The 16509-nt window shown below is 61.6% G+C and overlaps 1 protein-coding gene across 1 annotated transcript; it reads right to left on the bottom strand.

Annotated features, from left to right (window-relative positions):
* Nucleotides 1–1094: 1094 nt before the first annotated feature.
* PDZD4 (PDZ domain containing 4) lies at nucleotides 1095–14897 on the bottom strand. The gene is made up of 8 exons (XM_077789651.1): nucleotides 14838–14897; nucleotides 12740–12945; nucleotides 10890–10959; nucleotides 9204–9296; nucleotides 8083–8145; nucleotides 6889–6990; nucleotides 4242–4334; nucleotides 1095–2210 (listed from the first exon to the last, which is right to left on the bottom strand). The coding sequence occupies exons 1-8, from the start codon at nucleotides 14895–14897 to the stop codon at nucleotides 1275–1277; spliced, it is 1623 nt and encodes a 540-aa protein (XP_077645777.1). The 3' UTR covers nucleotides 1095–1274.
* Between the last annotated feature and the right edge of the window lie 1612 nt (nucleotides 14898–16509).

Genomic DNA, 16509 nt, shown 5'->3' with positions numbered 1-16509 from the left:
CCAAATTTTGCCTCCGCCGGGTTTTGGGGAGTCCCAGGAAGGTGAGGTCAGCTCGGGGCTCCCCAAATTTCTTTTTTTTGGGATTTTTTTTGGGAATTCCCAATTTCTGCCCCCCCTCCCCAGCTTTTTTTGGGCAATCCCCCAGATTTTCCACCTCCCCCCCAAAAAAGAGGCTGCACAAAAAGGGTGAAATGAGTAAAAACGAGGTTTTTGTGTTTTTCCTTCATTCCCAAACGCGGCCCCTCCCCCCCACAGACACGGACAGAGGTGGGGGAGGGGAGGGGAGCACCCCAGAATTTTTGGGGTTTGTTTTTTTTTTTTGGGGAGGGGGTCCAGGGCTGGTTTGGCCTCCTGGGACCCTCCCAGCCCTGGGGAGGAGGTGACAAAAAGTGTAAAAAAACCCTGAAAAAATCCTAAATCAGCCCCAAAACTAAGCACGGCCACAGACACGACAATGGGGGAGGGGAAAAGGGGGGGCGAGGGGCGACCCCCACCCCTCATTTTGTGCTTGGGGGGGGGGGGGGGCGCGAGGGGTTGGGGATAGGGGGGGACACAGAGACACCCCCGGAGGGGACAGAGACCCTCGAGAGGGGATGGAGACCCCCCCCAAAAGGGACAGAGACCCCCAAAAGGGACAGAGACCCTCGAGAGGGGATGGAGACCCCCCCCAAAAGGGACACAGAGACCCCCGAGAGGGGACAGATACCCTCGAGAGGGGATGGAGACCCCCCCCAAAAGGGACACAGAGACCCCCGAGAGGGGACAGATACCCTCGAGAGGGGATGGAGACCCCCCCCAAAAGGGACAGAGACCCCCAAAAGGGACAGAGAGACCCTCGAGAGGGGATGGAGACCCCCAAAAGGGACACAGACCCCCGAAAAGGGACAGAGAGACCCCCCCAAAAGGGACACAGACCCCCAAAAGGGACAGAGAGACCCCCGAGAGGGGACGGAGACCCCCAAAAGGGACACAGAGACCCCTTAGAGGGGACCCTCGGGGGGGACAGAGACCCCCAAAAGGGACAGAGACCCCCCAAAAGGGACACAAAGACCCCCAGAGGGGGGACAGAGACCCCCGGAGGGGACAGCGCTGGGCAAGGCGGGGTTGGGTCTCTCCTTGATGCGAGAACGAGAAATTCCGGGGAATTTAAAGTTGAATTCTGGCGGATTTGAGGAGGAATTTCGGGGGATTCGAGGAGGAATTTTCGGGGGATTCGAGGAGGAATTTTGGGGGATTCGAGGAAGTTTTTTCCTCCCCAAACTCCCCCCGGGGGATCACACGGTGGTGACCGAGAGCAGCGGGTGCTCCAGGCGCCCCCCGTGCTGCGCCAGCATCATCTCCTGGATCGTCACCCAATTGTCCAGGATGCGCCGGCTCCTCTTGCGCAGCCCCCGCCGCGACCCCTGCCCGTGCTGGGGGGGAAGCTGGGGGGTCTCCGCGCCGCCCCCGGGCCCCGCCGGCGGCTCGGGCCGCCCCTGGAGCAGCAGCTCCCGGCGGCGCCGCTGCTCCCGAGCCCGGGCCAGGTGCTGCTTGCGCTGCTCGCGGCTCCAGTACCGCCCGGTTTTCAGCTCGCTCCGAGCGTCGTCGTCGGTAGAACCGCCGCGCTCCTCCAAAATTTTGATGGCCCGAGCTTTGAGCAGCCGGTCCCGGCCGGGCCGCTTGCCCCGGGGCGCTTTGGAGGCGGCGGGAGCGGCGGGGGCGGCGGCGAGGCCGGCGCGCAGCAGCAGCGGCGAGCTGCGGGAGCTCTCGCCGGTGTTGTAGGCGCTGCTGCTGTCGCGCTCCGGAGCTTCGGCGATATCCGCCAAGGGCCCCTCGACCCCCGGCCGGGGGTCCCGCCAGGCTCGGCGGCCCCGCTCGCGGAGCCGCTCCAGCTGCTGGGCCCGCAGGAGGTGCCGGCACTTGAACTCCAGGTGCCGCAGCTCCTCCTCCAGCCGCGCCAGCTCCGCCCGGCCCGCGCCGCCCGCCCCGCGCCCGCGCAGCGCCCGGAACCGCCGCAGCTCCGCGGGGCTCAGCGGCGGCGAGCCCGAGCCGGACCCTGCCCCGAATCCCGGCCCGAATCCCGGCCCGAATCCCGCTCCTAATCCCGCTCCTAATCCCGCTCCAAAGCCCGGCTCCAGCCCCGCTCCGCGCCGCCCGCCCGCTCCACCTCCGGCTCTTCCCGCCGACCCGCAGCCGGAGCCGTTCCGCGCGGCCGCCGCTCCACCGCCGGGCTTTGCGTGGAGCCGTGCCGAGTTTTGGGGTGAATTTTGGGGATTTTGGGGCTCGCGGCGGGGCGGGGGAGGCCGCGGCGGCGGGGGGGGCCCCTCGCCGGCCTCCTCGGCCAGCAGATCGTGCTCCGAGCTCTCCTCGTTGCGCGTGGACTCGTCCGTGCGCCCCACGCCGCTGTCGGGCTCGGCGCCGCGGCCGCCGCCGGGCGTGGCGGGGCTGGGGGGCTGCGGGGTGGGGAGGGGGCGTCGGGAGGGACCCCCGGGCCCCCGATCCCCCGTACCCCCTTTGTACCCCCCTTTGTACCCCCCCGTACCCCCTTGTACCCCCCCTTTGTACCCCCCTGTACCCCCCCGTACCCCCTTTGTACCCCCCTTTGTACCCCCTTGTACCCTCTTTGTATCCCCCTTGTACCCCCCCCGTACCCCCTTTGTACCCCCCCTGTACCCCCCTTGTACCCCCCTTTGTACCCCCTTGTACCCTCTTTGTACCCCCCTTGTACCCCCCCCGTACCCCCTTTGTACCCCCCCGTACCCCCTTTGTACCCCCTTTGTACCCCCTTTTACCCCCTTTTACCCCCCTTGTACCCCCTTGTACCCCCTTTGTACTCCCTTGTACCCCCCCGTACCCCCTTTGTACCCCCAAACTCCCACCCCCTTCCCCTCTGCCCCGGCATCCCCCAGACCCATTTAAACGCCCCCAATTCCCATTTTCCCCTATTTTCCCCCCTCCCAATTCCATTTTTTCCCACCCAATTCCCGTTTTTCCCCACCCCAATTCCCATTTTCCCCCCCATTTTTACCCCCCCTTCCCATTTCCCCCCTTCCCCCATTCCCAGTTCCTATTTTTCCCATTTTCTAACTCCCATCCCCATTTTTCTCCCTTCCCAGTTCCCATTTTCCCCCCATTTTCCCCCGATTTCCCCATTATTTTCCCCCTAATTCCCATTTTTCCCCATTTTTTCCCCACTTCTCCCATTTTCTCCCCATTCTCCCATTTCCACCCCATTTTTCCCATTTCCCTCGTTTTCCCCTCATTTTTTTCCCATTTTCTCAATTTTTCCCATCTTCCCCAATTTTCCCCCATTTTTCCCATTTTCCCCACTTTTTTCCCCATTTTTCCCATTTCCCCCATTTTCCCCCCAGTTTTTCCCATTTTTCCAGTTTTTCTCCCGGTTTTTCCCATTTTTCCCCATTTTTCCCATTTCCCCCAATTTTCCCCATTTTTTCCCCGTTTTCCCCATTTCCCCCAATTTTTCCCATTTTCCCCCAATTTCTCCCATTTTCCCCCAATTTTTCCCATTTTTTCCCATTTCCCCCCATTTTTCCCATTTTCCCCTAATTTTCCCCATTTTTTCCCCATTTTCCCCCCACATTTTTCCCATTTTCCCCATTTCCCCCCCATTTCTCCCATTTTTCCCCCCATTTCCCCCAATTTTTCCCGTTTTCCCCATTTTTTTCTCCTCATTTTCCCCATTTTTCCCCCATTTCCCCCATTTTCCCCCCATTTTTCCAATTTTCCCCCAATTTTCCCCATTTTTCCAATTCCCCCCCCATTTTCCCCCAATTTTTCCCCCAATTTTCCCCATTTTCCCCATTTCCCCCAATTTTCCCCCCATTTTTCCCCCCAATTTTCCCCCCATTTTCCCCCATTTTTCCCCATTTTCCCCATTTCCCCCCAATTTTCCCCATTTTTTCCCCATTTCCCCCCCAATTTTCCCCATTTTTCCCCCCCATTTTCCCCATTTTCCCCCCATTTTTTCCCATTTTTTTCCCATTTTTTCCCCACATTTTTCCCATTTCCCCCCATTTTCCCCCCATTTTTTCCCATTTTTTCCCCATTTTTTCCCCCAATTTTTCCCATTTTCCCCATTTCCCCCCAATTTTCCCCATTTTCCCCATTTTCCCCCCATTTTTCCCCCCCATTTTCCCCCCATTTTTTCCCATTTTTTTCCCCATTTTTCCCCCAATTTTCCCATTTTTCCCCATTTTTCCCCCAATTTTCCCCATTTTTCCCCGTTTTTCCCCATTTCCCACCTGCCCGGGGGGGCTCCAGGCCCCCCGGAGCTCCGGTTCCTCATCGGAGCCGAACTCGTCCAGGAAATCCTCGCGGTCGCTGTCCTTCCACCGCTGGGGGGGCGTCAGGGACCCCCGAAATCACCCCGGGACCCCCCCCAAAATCCCCCGGGACCCCTCCCCAAATTCCCGCTCCCCCCTCAAAATCCCCCTCCCCAAATTCCCGCCCCCCCTCCCCAATAAATCACATTTCCCTCCTTTTCCTTCGTCTTTGCTGCTCCCAAAATCCTTAAAATTACCCCAAATTCCCTCCAGACCTCCCCCCCCAAAAAATCCTCGGGACCCCCCCCAAAATCCCCCGGGACCCCTCCCCAAATTCCCGCCCCCCCCCCCTCAAAATCCCCCTCCCCAAATTCCTCATCTGAATCACTTTTACCTCAATTTCTTTCATCTTTGCTGCTCCCAAACTCCCCAAAATCCCCCCCAAATTCCCTCTGAATCCCCCCAAAAACCCTCGGGACCCCCCCCAGAATTTGGGGTCCCCCCCAGGACCCCCTCCCCAATTTCCCAGCCCCCCAAATTCCCCTCCCTCCCCACTAAATCACTTCTGCCTCCATTATTCTCATCTTTGCTGCTCCCAAATCCCCCCAAAACCCCCCAAAAACCCTCGGGACCCCCCCAAAAACCCTCGGGATGCCCCCAAAAGTCCTCAGGACCACCCCCCAAAATTTGGGGTCCCCCCCAGGACCCCTCCCTCAAACTCCCCCTCCCCAAATTCCCCAACTCGGTCATCGCTGCCTCCTTTTCCTTCACCTTTGCTGCTCCCAAACTCCCCCAAATCCCCCAAAATTTCCTCGGGACCCCCCCAAAAACCCTCGGGACCCCCCCAAAAACCCTCGGGACCCCCCCCAGAATTTGGGGTCCCCCCCAGGACCCCTCCCTCAAACTCCCCCTCCCCAAATTCCCCAACTCAGTCATCGCTGCCTCCTTTTCCTTCACCTTTGCTGCTCCCAAATCCCCCCCAAAACCCCCAAAATTTCCTCGGGACCCCCCCAAAATTCCCTCGGGACCCCCCCAAAAACCCTCGGGATGCCCCCAAAAGTCCTCAGGACCACCCCCCAAAATTTGGAGTCCCCCCCAGGACCCCTCCCTCAAACTCCCCCTCCCCAAATTCCCCAACTCGGTCATCGCTGCCTCCTTTTCCTTCATCTTTGCTGCTCCCAAACTCCCCAAAATCCCCCCAAACCCCCCCAAATTCCCTCTGAATCCCCCCAAAAATCCTCAGGACCACCCCCCAGAATTTGGGGTCCCCCCCCAGGACCCCTCCCTCAAACTCCCCCTCCCCAAATTCCCCAACTCAGTCATCGCTGCCTCCTTTTCCTTCACCTTTGCTGCTCCCAAATCCCCCCAAACCCCCCAAAATTCCCTCGGGACCCCCCCAAAACCCCTCGGGACCCCCCCCAGAATTTGGGGTCCCCCCCAGGACCCCCTCCCCAATTTCCCAGCCCCCCAAATTCCCCTCCCTCCCCACTAAATCACTTCTGCCTCCATTATTCTCATCTTTGCTGCTCCCAAATCCCCCCAAAACCCCCCAAAAAATTCCCTCGGGACCCCCCCAAAAACCCTCGGGATGCCCCCAAAAGTCCTCAGGACCACCCCCCAAAATTTGGGGTCCCCCCCCAGGACCCCTCCCTCAAAATCCCCCTCCCCAAATTCCCCAACTCAGTCATCGCTGCCTCCTTTTCCTTCATCTTTGCTGCTCCCAAACTCCCCAAAATCCCTCCCAAACCCCCCCAAATTCCCTCTGAATCCCCCCAAAAATCCTCAGGACCACCCCCCAGAATTTGGGGTCCTCCCCAGGACCCCCTCCCCAATTTCCCAGCCCCCCAAAATTCCCCTCCCTCCCCACTAAATCACTTCTGCCTCCATTATTCTCATCTTTGCTGCTCCCAAACTCCCCAAAACCCCCCAAAAACCCTCGGGACCCCCCCAAAAAACCCTCGGGATGCCCCCAAAAGTCCTCAGGACCCCCCCCCAAAATTTGGGGTCCCCCCCAGGACCCCTCCCTCAAACTCCCCCTCCTCAAATTCCCCAACTCAGTCATCGCTGCCTCCTTTTCCTTCATCTTTGCTGCTCCCAAACTCCCCCAAATCCCCCCCCAAGCCCCCCCAAATTCCCTCTGAATCCCCCCAAAAATCCTCGGGACGCCCCCCAGAATTTGGGGTCCCCCCCAGGACCCCCTCCCCAATTTCCCAGCCCCCCAAAATTCCCCTCCCTCCCCACTAAATCACTTCTGCCTCCATTATTCACATCTTTGCTGCTCCCAAATCCCCCCCAGAACCCCCCAAAATTCCCTCAGGACACCCCCAAAACCCCTCAGGACCCCCCCAAAACCCCTCGGGACCCCCCCAAAAACCCTCGGGACCCCCCCCAGAATTTGGGGCCCCCCCCAGGACCCCTCCCTCAAACTCCCCCTCCCCAAATTCCCCAACTCAGCCATCGCTGCCTCCTTTTCCTTCACCTTTGCTGCTCCCAAATCCCCCCCAAACCCCCCAAAATTCCCTCGGGACCCCCCCAAAAACCCTCGGGACCCTCCCAAAAACCCTCGGGACCCCCCCAAAACCCCTCGGGACCCCCTCCCCGAATTTGGGGCCCCCCAAAATCCCACCTGGCTCTCGGGCCGGGCCAGCAGCAGGGAGATGTTGGTCTGCTGCTCGCGGGTCAGGAAGGCCACGGCCTCCTCCCGGTCCTGGATCTCCACCCCGTTGATCTGGAATTTGGGGAGGGGTCCCCAAAATTTGGGGGGGTTGGGGGAGACCCCCAGAGACCCCCCCCCAAAATAAAAAAATAAAGGCGGTGAGGAAAAGGCGGTTTTTGGGGGGTTTCAGGGGTTTTTTGGGGGGTTTCAGGGGGTTTTTGGGGAATTTTTAGGGGATTTAGGGGGGTCCTGAGGGGGGTTTTTGGGGTGGGGGGCTCGAATTGCCCAAAATCCCCCAAATATCCCCCAAATTCTCCCCAATTTTCCTCCAAAGTGCCCCCCCAAATTCTCCCAAAATCCCCCAGTTTCCCCCAGATTGCCTCAAAATCCCCCAAATCCCCCCCAAAACCTCCAAATTTCCCCTCAAACCGCCCCTAAAATTCCCCCAAAATGTCCCAAATTCCCCCCAATTTCCCCCCAAAATACCCCAAATCCACCCCAAATTTCCCAAATCTCCCAAATTCCCCCCGAAATCCTCCCAAATCCACCCCACATCTCCCAAATTTCCCCCAAAATGCCCCAAACCCACCTCAAATTGCCCCAAAATCCTCAAAATTCCCCCCAAATTCCCCCCAAACTGTCCCAAAAATTCCCCCAAATCTCCCCAAAATCCCCTGCAAATCCCCAAATTTTCCCCCAAACCGCCCTAAAATCCCCCCAAAATGCTCCTATTTCCCCCCAGATTCCCAAAATCCCCCCCAAAAAATCCCAAAATCCCAAAATTCCCCCAAAATCCTCCAAATCTCCCAAATTTCCTGCCAAAATCCCCCCAAAATCCCCCCAAAAATCCCAAATTTCCCCAAAATCCCCCAAATCCCCCCAAAATCCCCCCAAATCTCCCAAATTTCCTGCCAAAATCCCCCCAAATTCCCCCAAAATCCCCCCAAAAATCCCAAATTTCCCCAAAACCCCCCAAATCCCCCCAAAATCCCCCAAATCTCCCAAATTTCCTGCCAAAATCCCCCCAAATCCCCCCAAAAATCCCAAATTTTCCCCCAAACCGCCCCAAAATCCCCCCAAAACGCTCCAAGTTCCCTCCAGATTCCCAAAATCCCCCCAAAAATCCCAAATTTCCCCAAATTTTCCCAAATTCCCCCGTCCCACCTGCACGATCCGGTCTCCCTCGCGGATCCGCCCGTCCTTGGCGGCGATGCTGTTGGGGTTCACCTGGAGGGGCCAAAAATCCCAAATTTGGGGATCCCCAAAATTTTGGGGAGGGGTCCCCAACACTGGGGGGGTCCCCCCCAGCACAGGACCCCCCCAGTGCTCCCAAAAAAGGCTCAAAATCCCCAGAATTTGGGATTTTTGGGGTGGTTTCGGGATTTTTTTGGGGATTTTTAGATTTTTTATTTGGGTGGGGGGCGGATTTTGGGGATTTTTAAAGTTGTTTAAAAATTTTGGGGTTTTTTTTTAAAGGATTTTTCAGGATTTTTTTGGATTTTGGGGATTTTTTTCCGATTTTCGGTGGAATTTTTTTCAGGATTTTTTCCGATTTTCGGTGGAATTTTTTTCCAGGATTTTTTTAGGATTTTTGGGGACTTTTTCCAAATTTTTGAGGGAATTTTTTACAGGATTTTTTGGGGATTTTTAGGATTTTCGAGTGAATTTTTTGCAGGATTTTTTTTGATTTTTTGGGATTTTTTTCCGATTTTCGGTGGAATTTTTTCAGGATTTTTTCAGATTTTTGGGGATTTTTTTTGATTTTTGGTGGTATTTTTTTGCAGGATTTTTTTCCGATTTTTGGTGGAATTTTTTTCCAGGATTTTTTTAGGATTTTTGGGGACTTTTTACAAATTTTTGAGGGAATTTTTTTACAGGATTTTTTAGGATATTTTGGGGATTTTTTAGGATTTTTGAGGGAATTTTTTGCAGGATTTTTTTGGATTTTTTGGGATTTTTTTCCGATTGTTGGTGCAATTATTTGCAGGATTTTTTCCGATTTTCGGTGGAATTTTTTGCAGGATTTTTTTCGGATTTTTGGGGATTTTTTTGATTTTCGGTGGAATTTTTTGCAGGATTTTTTTCGGATTTTTGGGGATTTTTTTTTTATTTTCGGCGGTATTTTTTTCAGGATTTTTTCCGATTTTCGGTGGAATTTTTTGCAGGATTTTTTTTTATTTTTGGGGATTTTTTTTCCGATTTTCGGTGGAATTTTTTGCAGGGTTTTTGGGCTATTTGCGGATTTTTTGGGGACCCCCCTGGCCGGTTTTGGGGGTCCCCCTGACCTCCCCCACGTAGATGCCGGGGTCCTCCTCGCCGTCCGTGCGGTAGCAGACGGTGATGCCGAGCTGGTGGCTCGTCTTGTACAGCTGCACCTCCTGCGCACCCCAAAATCCCTGAGACCCCCCAAACACACCGGGACCCCCCCCCAGGGACCCCCAAAATCCCTGAGACCCCCCAAACACACCGGGACCCCCCCCAGGGACACCCAAAATCCCTGAGACCCCCCAAATCCACAGGGACCCCCCCAGGGACCCCCAAAATCCCTGAGACCCCCCAAACACACCGGGACCCCCCCCCAGGGACACCCCAAAATCACTGAGACCCCCCCCAGGGACCCCCAAAATCCCTGAGACCCCCCAAACACACCGGGACCCCCAAAACCCCTGAGACCCCCCCCCCAGGGACCCCCAAAATCCCTCAGACCCCCAAAATCCACAGAGACCCCCTCCAGGGACCCCCAAAATCCCTGAGACCCCCAAACACACCGGGACCCCCCCAGGGCCCCCCAAAATCCCTGAGACCCCCCAAACACACCGGGACCGCCCCCGGGGACCCCCAAAATCCCTGAGACCCCCCCCAGGGACCCCCAAAACCCCTGAGACCCCCCAAACACACCGGGACCCCCCCCGGGGACACCCCAGGGACCCCCAAAACCCCTGAGACCCCCCCCAGGGATCCCCAAAACCTTTGAGACCCCCAAAATCCACAGAGACCCCTCCCAGGGACCCCCAAATTCCCTGAGACCCCCAAAATCCACAGGGACCCTCCCAGGGACCCCTAAAACCCCTGAGACCCCCAAACACACCGGGACACCCCCCAGGGACCCCCAAGGGACCCCCGAAATCCCTGAGACCCCCCCGGGGACCCCCAAAACCCCTGAGACCCCCCAAACACACCGGGACCACCCCGGGGACCCCCAAAATCCCTGAGACCCCCCAAACACACCGGGACCCCCCCCAGGGACCCCCAAAATCCCTGAGACCCCCGAAATCCACAGGGACCCCCCCAGGGACCCCCAAATTCCCTGAGACCCCCCCCAGGGACCCCCAAAATCCCTGAGACCCCCGAAATCCACCGGGACACCCCCAGGGACCCCCCAAAATCCCTGAGACCCCCAAAATCCACCGGGACCCCCCCAGGGACCCCCAAAATCCACAGGGACCCCTCCCAGGGACCCCCAAAACCCCTGAGACCCCCGAAATCCACCGGGACACCCCCAGGGACCCCCCAAAATCCCTCAGACCCCCGAAATCCACAGGGACCTCCCCAGGGACCCCCAAAATCCCTGGGACCCCCAAAATCCACAGAGACCCCTCCCAGGGACCCCCGAAATCCACCGGGACCCCCCAGGGACCCCCCAAAATCCACAGGGACCCTCCCAGGCACCCCCAAAACCCCTGAGACCCCCCCAGAAACCCCAGGGACCCCCAAAAAACCCTGAAGCCCCCCCAGGGGCCCCCAAAATACTCACAACCCCCCCAAAATATCCAGCCCCCCCCCCAAAAAAGATCGGGGACACCCCCAGGACCCCTCCCCAATTTCCCAGCCCCCCTCCCCAATAAATTCATTTTTTGCTCTTTTTTTTTCATTTCTGGGGGTCCCGAACTCCTTAAAATTCCCCCCAGACCCCCCAAAAAATATCCAGGACCCCCCAAAAATCCCCGGACCCCCCCCCCCGGGACCCCCACCTCATATTCCAGCTCCTCGGGGCGCTCGGGCTCCCCCAAATCCGCGGGGTCAAAATAATCCTGGGGGGGCCTGGGGGGCAAAAATCAGGGGAGGGGTCCCGAAATGGGGGAGGGGTCCCGAAATGGGGGAGGGGTCCCAGAGGATTTTGGGGGGGTCTTGGGGGGGTTAAGGAGGGAGGGGCCTCACAAAAGGGTCTCTGGAGGGTTTTTGGGGGGGGTCTCTCGGGGGGTGACACCCCCAAAATGGGTCTGAGGGGGGTCCGGGGGTCCCGGTGGATCTGGGGGTGTCTGCGGGTCCCCAGGGAAATGAGGGGGGTCTGGGGGTCCCCATGGATCCGGGTTGGGTCTGGGGGTCCCCAGGGAAATGAGGGGAGTCTGGGGGTCCCCATGGATCCGGGGTGGGGTCTCGGGGTCCCGGTGGACCCGGGGGGGGGTCCGGGGGTCCCCAGGGACCCAGAGTGGGTCTGGGGGTCCCCGTGGACCCAGGGGGTGTGTCCGGGGGTCCCGGTGGACCCGGGGTGGGTTTGGGGGTCCCCAGGGAAATGAGGGGGGTCCGGGGGTCCCTGTGGACCCGGGGGTGGGTCTGGGGGTCCCTGGGGACCTGGGGTGGGTCTGGGGGTCCCCATGGATCCGGGGTGGGTCTGGGGGTCCCTGCAGCCCCCCGGGGCTCCCGGTGGACCCGGGGTGGGTCTGGCGGTCCCCGTGGACCCGGGGGTGGGTCTGGGGGTCCCGGTGGACCCGGGATGTGTCCGGGGGTCCCGGTGGACCCGGGGTGGGTTTGGGGGTCCCCAGGGAAATGAGGGGGGTCTGGGGGTCCCCATGGATCCAGGGTGGGTCTGGGGGTCCCTGCAGCCCCCCGGGGGTCCCCGTGGATCCAGGGGTGGGTCTGGGGGTCCCAGTGGACCTGGGGTGGGTCTGGGGGTCCCGGTGGACCTGGGGGGGGTCTGGGGGTCCCGGTGGACCCGGGGTGTGTCCGGGGGTCCCCATGGATTTAGGGTGGGTCTGGGGGTCCCGGTGGACCTGGGGGTGGGTCTGGGGGTCCCTGGGGACCTGGGGTGGGTCTGGGGGTCCCCATGGATCCGGGGTGGGTCTGGGGGTCCCAGTGGACCTGGGGGTGGGTCTGGGGGTCCCGGCAGCCCCCCGGGGGTCCCGGTGGACCCGGGGGGGGGTCTGGGGGTCCCCATGGATCCAGGGTGGGTCTGAGGGTCCCTGCAGCCCCCCGGGGGTCCCGGTGGACCCGGGGGGGGGTCTGGGGGTCCCCATGGATCCAGGGTGGGTCTGAGGGTCCCTGCAGCCCCCCGGGGGTCCCGGTGGACCTGGGGGTGGGTCCGGGGGTCCCGGTGGACCCGGGGGGGGGTCTGGGGGTCCCGGGAGCCCCCCGGGGGTCCCCATGGATCCAGGGTGTGTCCGGGGGTCCCTGCAGCCCCCCGGGGGTCCCGGTGGACCCGGGGGTGGGTCTGGGGGTCCCGGTGGATCCAGGGTGGGTCTGGGGGTCCCTGCAGCCCCCCGGGGGTCCCCGTGTACCCGGGGTGGGTCTGAGGGTCCCTGCAGCCCCCCGGGGGTCCCGGTGGACCCGGGGGTGGGTCTGGGGGTCCCGGTGGATCCAGGGTGGGTCTGGGGGTCCCTGCAGCCCCCCGGGGGTCCCCGTGTACCCGGGGTGGGTCTGAGGGTCCCTGCAGCCCCCCGGGGGTCCCGGTGGACCCGGGGGTGGGTCTGGGGGTCCCGGTGGACCCGGGGTGGGTCTGGGGGTCCCTGCAGCCCCCCGGGGGTCCCGGTGGACCCGGGGGTGGGTCCGGGGGTCCCTGCAGCCCCCCGGGGGTCCCGGTGGACCGGGGGGGGGTCTCACTCACGGCTCGGCGCCCCCCCGGCGGCTCTGGAAGCTGATGTCGGTCTGGGTGCCGCTGTCCACGAGCCCCCCCGGAATTGGGGGCGGGGGTCCCGGCCCCCCCCAGGCGGGGGGCGGCGGGGGGGCGCGCCCCGGGGGCTCCTCCTCAGCACCGTCAGCACCAGCGGCTCCTTGGAGCCCCCCCGGGGACCCCCGCGCCGCGACCCCTCCCTGCCGCCCACCTGGGGGGGGCGCGGGTCAGGACCCCCCCCCAAATTGGGGGAGGGGGGGGGGCGGGGAGTCACGACCCCCCCTCAAATCCCCCCCTCACCGCACCGCTGTCCCTATTGTCCCCAAATCCATCCCCAAACCCCCCCCCAAACTCAGCCCCCCTCCCCAAAATCCCGCCGCGACCCCCGCCCGTGATCCCCCCCACCCCAAAACCCCCCCGAGACCCCCCGAGACCCCCCCGAGACCCCCCAAAACCCCCCCGAGACCCCCCGAGACCCCCGCCCACCCCTCCATTGTCTGCGGCTCGCCCGGAAGCGGCGGGCGTGGTTACCATGGCAACGGCGGGGCCGGCGCGACCCCTCCCCAAATTAACCGAGACCCCCATCCAAATTAACCCAGAGACCCCCACCCAAATAAACCCAGAGACCCCCACTCAAATTAACCCAGAGACCCCCACCCAAATTAACCCAGAGACCCCCACCCAAATAAAGCCGACAGCGACCCCTCCCCAGATTAACCCAGAGATCCCCATCCAAATTAACCCAGAGACCCCCACCCAAATAAACCGACAGCGACCCCTCCCCAGATTAACCCAGAGACCCCCACCCAAATAAACCGACAGCGACCCCTCCCCAGATTAACCCAGAGACCCCCACCCAAATAAACCCGCAGCGACCCCTCCCCAGATTAACCCAGAGATCCCCATCCAAATTAACCCAGAGACCCCCACCCAAATAAACCCGCAGCGACCCCTCCCCAAATTAACCGAGACCCCCACCCAAATAAACCCAGAGACCCCCACTCAAATTAACCCAGAGACCCTCACCCAAATAAACCGACAGCGACCCCTCCCCAAATAAACCCAGAGACCCCCACCCAAATAAACCCACAGCGACCCCTCCCCAAATAAACCCACAGCGACCCCTCCCCAAATAAACCCACAGCGACCCCTCCCCACCCCCAGACCCTCCCTCACCTGTCCCACCCCCCCATCCAACGCCCCCTCCCCAAATTGTGCCCCCCCCCCTTTACCTGTCCCACCCCCCTTTCACCCGGCCCCGAAGCCCCCAGACCCTCCTTTACCGGGCCAAGCCCCCTCCCCAAATTGTCTCCCCCTGACCTGGTCCCCTCCCCCCAATTCCCGGCCCCTGCAGCCCCCGAGCCCCCAGACCCATTTCCTTTTATCCCCCCCCCCAATTCCCAGATTCTCTTCCCATTCATTCCCCTCCGAGCCCCCAGACCCACTTCCCTTCTCCCGCTACCTGCAGCCCCCAGACCCATTTTATTTATCCCAGACTCCCTCCCCATTCATTCCCCCCGTCGCCCCCAGACCCATTTCCCTTCCCATTCATTCACCCCCGAGCCCCCTCCCCATTTATCCTTCCTCAGCTCGATACCTGCAGCCCCCTCCCCATTCATTCACCCCCGAGCCCCCTCCCCATTTACCTCCGCTCCGGTCCCTGCAGCCCCTCGCCCCCAGCCCCATTTATCCCCATCCCGGTCCCTACAGCCCCCTCCCCATTTCCCTCCATTCTGCACATCCCGGTGCCTGCAGCCCCCTCCCCACATTTCCCCCCACATCCCGGTGCCTGCAGCCCCTTCCCCACATTCCCCACACATCCCGGTCCTGCAGCCCCCTCCCCATTCTCTCCATCCCGGTCCCTGCAGCCCCCTCCCCATTCTCTCCATCCCGGTCCCTGCAGCCCCCTCCCCATTTATCCCCATTCTCTCCATCCCGGTCCTGCAGCCCCCTCCCCATTCTCTCCATCCCGGTCCTGCAGCCCCCTCCCCATTCTCTCCATCCCGGTCCTGCAGCCCCCTCCCCATTTATCCCCATTCTCTCCATCCCGGTCCTGCAGCCCCCTCCCCACATTCCCCCGCCGTGCCGGTACCTGCAGCATCACCCGGTGCTGCTCCTCGGGTTTCTGCACCACGCACATGTTGCAGCCCATGGCGGGACCCCCCCTCAGCCCCGGCCCCGCCGCCGCCTCAGCCGCGCCCCCCTGGCCCGGGGGGGCGGCAGCGCCCGCCCCGCGCCCCCCGCCCGGTCCCCATGGCGGGCCCGGGGCCGGGGGCTCGGCGGCGGCTCCGGGGCCGGTTCTGGTTCCGCTTCCGGCCCCGGCTCCGGTTCCGGTCCCGGTTCCGGTCCCGGCTCCGGTTCCGGTCCGGTCCCGGTCCCGGTCCGGCCGCGGCGGCCGTGAGGGGAGGGGGCGTGGCCAGCAGCGAGGGGCGTGGCCACTCCGTGTGGGCGTGGCCATGCCATATAAGGAGATGGGCGGGGCCAGCGATGATGAGGCGCGGTCGAAGCTGATTGGGCGTGGCCAGTGTGGGTGTGGTCGCGGAAAGGGGCGTGGTCAATGCAAATCAGCGCGGGCGGGGCTGCGCCGCGGGCGGGGCGCGGGCGGGGTGGGCGTGGTCGGGGTGGGCGTGGTCATGGTGGGCGTGGTAAGGGTGGGCGTGGTCACGGCGGTCGCGCCCCTTGCTTGAAGCCGCGCCCACTCGCCGAGGCCACGCCCACGGCCGGGACGGACCCCAAAGACCCCCCAAAGACCCCCAGAGACCCCCCCCATAGAACCCACAGACACCCACAACCCCCGTAGATCCCACAGACCCCCATTAGACCCCCAGAGACCCCCCCCAGAGACCCCCCATCCCCTATAGCCCCCCCAACCCCCTCAAAGACCCCCTAAGACCCCCATTCCCTATAGACCCCGTACAGCCCCCCCAAGACCCCTCAAAGACCCCAAAGAGCCCCCCAAAACCCCTATAGACCCCCTATGGACCCCAAAACCCCTCAAAGACTCCCCCAGACCCTCATAGCCCCCCTAAGACCCCCTATATCCCGCCTAAACCATCTACAGCCCCCCCAAAACCCCTCAAAGACCCCAAACAGCCCCCCATCCCCTATAGACCCCCTATGGACCCCCAAAACCCCTTCAAAGACCCCCCCCATAGCACCCCCACCCCCTATGGACCCCCTATAGCCCCCCCAAACTCCTCAAAGACCCCCCAGACCCCCACAGCCCCCCCAAAACCCCTATAGCTCCCCCAGACTCCCTCAAAGACCCCCCCCATTCCCTATAGCCCCCCCAGACCCCCTCAAAGACCCCCCCAGACCCCCCAAAACCCCTATAGACTCCCAGACCCCCTCAAAGACCACCCCCCATCCCCTATAGACCCCCAAAACCCCTTCAAAGACCCCCCCATATCACCACCATCCCCTATAGCCCCCCCAACCCCCTCAAAGACCCCTCAAGACCCCTCATAGCCCCCCTAAGACCCCCATCCCCTATAGCCCCCCTAGAGACCCCCTATGGACCACCCAAACCCCTCAAAGACCCCTCAGACCCCCACAGCCCCCCCAAAACCCCCTATAGCCCCCCCAGACTCCCTCAAAGACCCCCCAAGACCCCTCATAGCCCCCCTAAGACCCCCATCCCCTATAGACCCCCTACAGCCCCCCCAAAACCTCTCAAAGACCCCCCCAGAACCCCCATAGCCCCCCAAACCCCCTCAAAGACCCCCACAGACCCCCCAAACCCCTCATAGCCCCCCCAGACTCCC

This window comes from Lonchura striata, chromosome 36, assembly GCF_046129695.1.
Source record: "Lonchura striata isolate bLonStr1 chromosome 36, bLonStr1.mat, whole genome shotgun sequence".
Lineage (NCBI taxonomy): Eukaryota > Metazoa > Chordata > Aves > Passeriformes > Estrildidae > Lonchura > Lonchura striata.
The sequence above is the reverse complement of the archived record's forward strand: the minus strand, read 5'-3'. Positions and strand labels throughout refer to the sequence as shown.

What these genes read in the sequence shown, in the direction of transcription:
- PDZD4 (XM_077789651.1), bottom strand. Translation starts at nt 14,897, where the DNA reads ATGGGCTGCAACATGTGCGTGGTGCAGAAACCCGAGGAGCAGCACCGG. An exon ending in AGCACCGGGTGATGCTGCAG is followed by an intron (nt 12,946 to 14,837) that starts GTACCGGCACGG and finishes GGTGGGCGGCAG; the next exon opens with GGAGGGGTCGCGGCGCGGGG. An exon ending in CCGAGGAGCTGGAATATGAG is followed by an intron (nt 9,297 to 10,889) that starts GTGGGGGTCCCG and finishes TGGGGTGCGCAG; the next exon opens with GAGGTGCAGCTGTACAAGAC.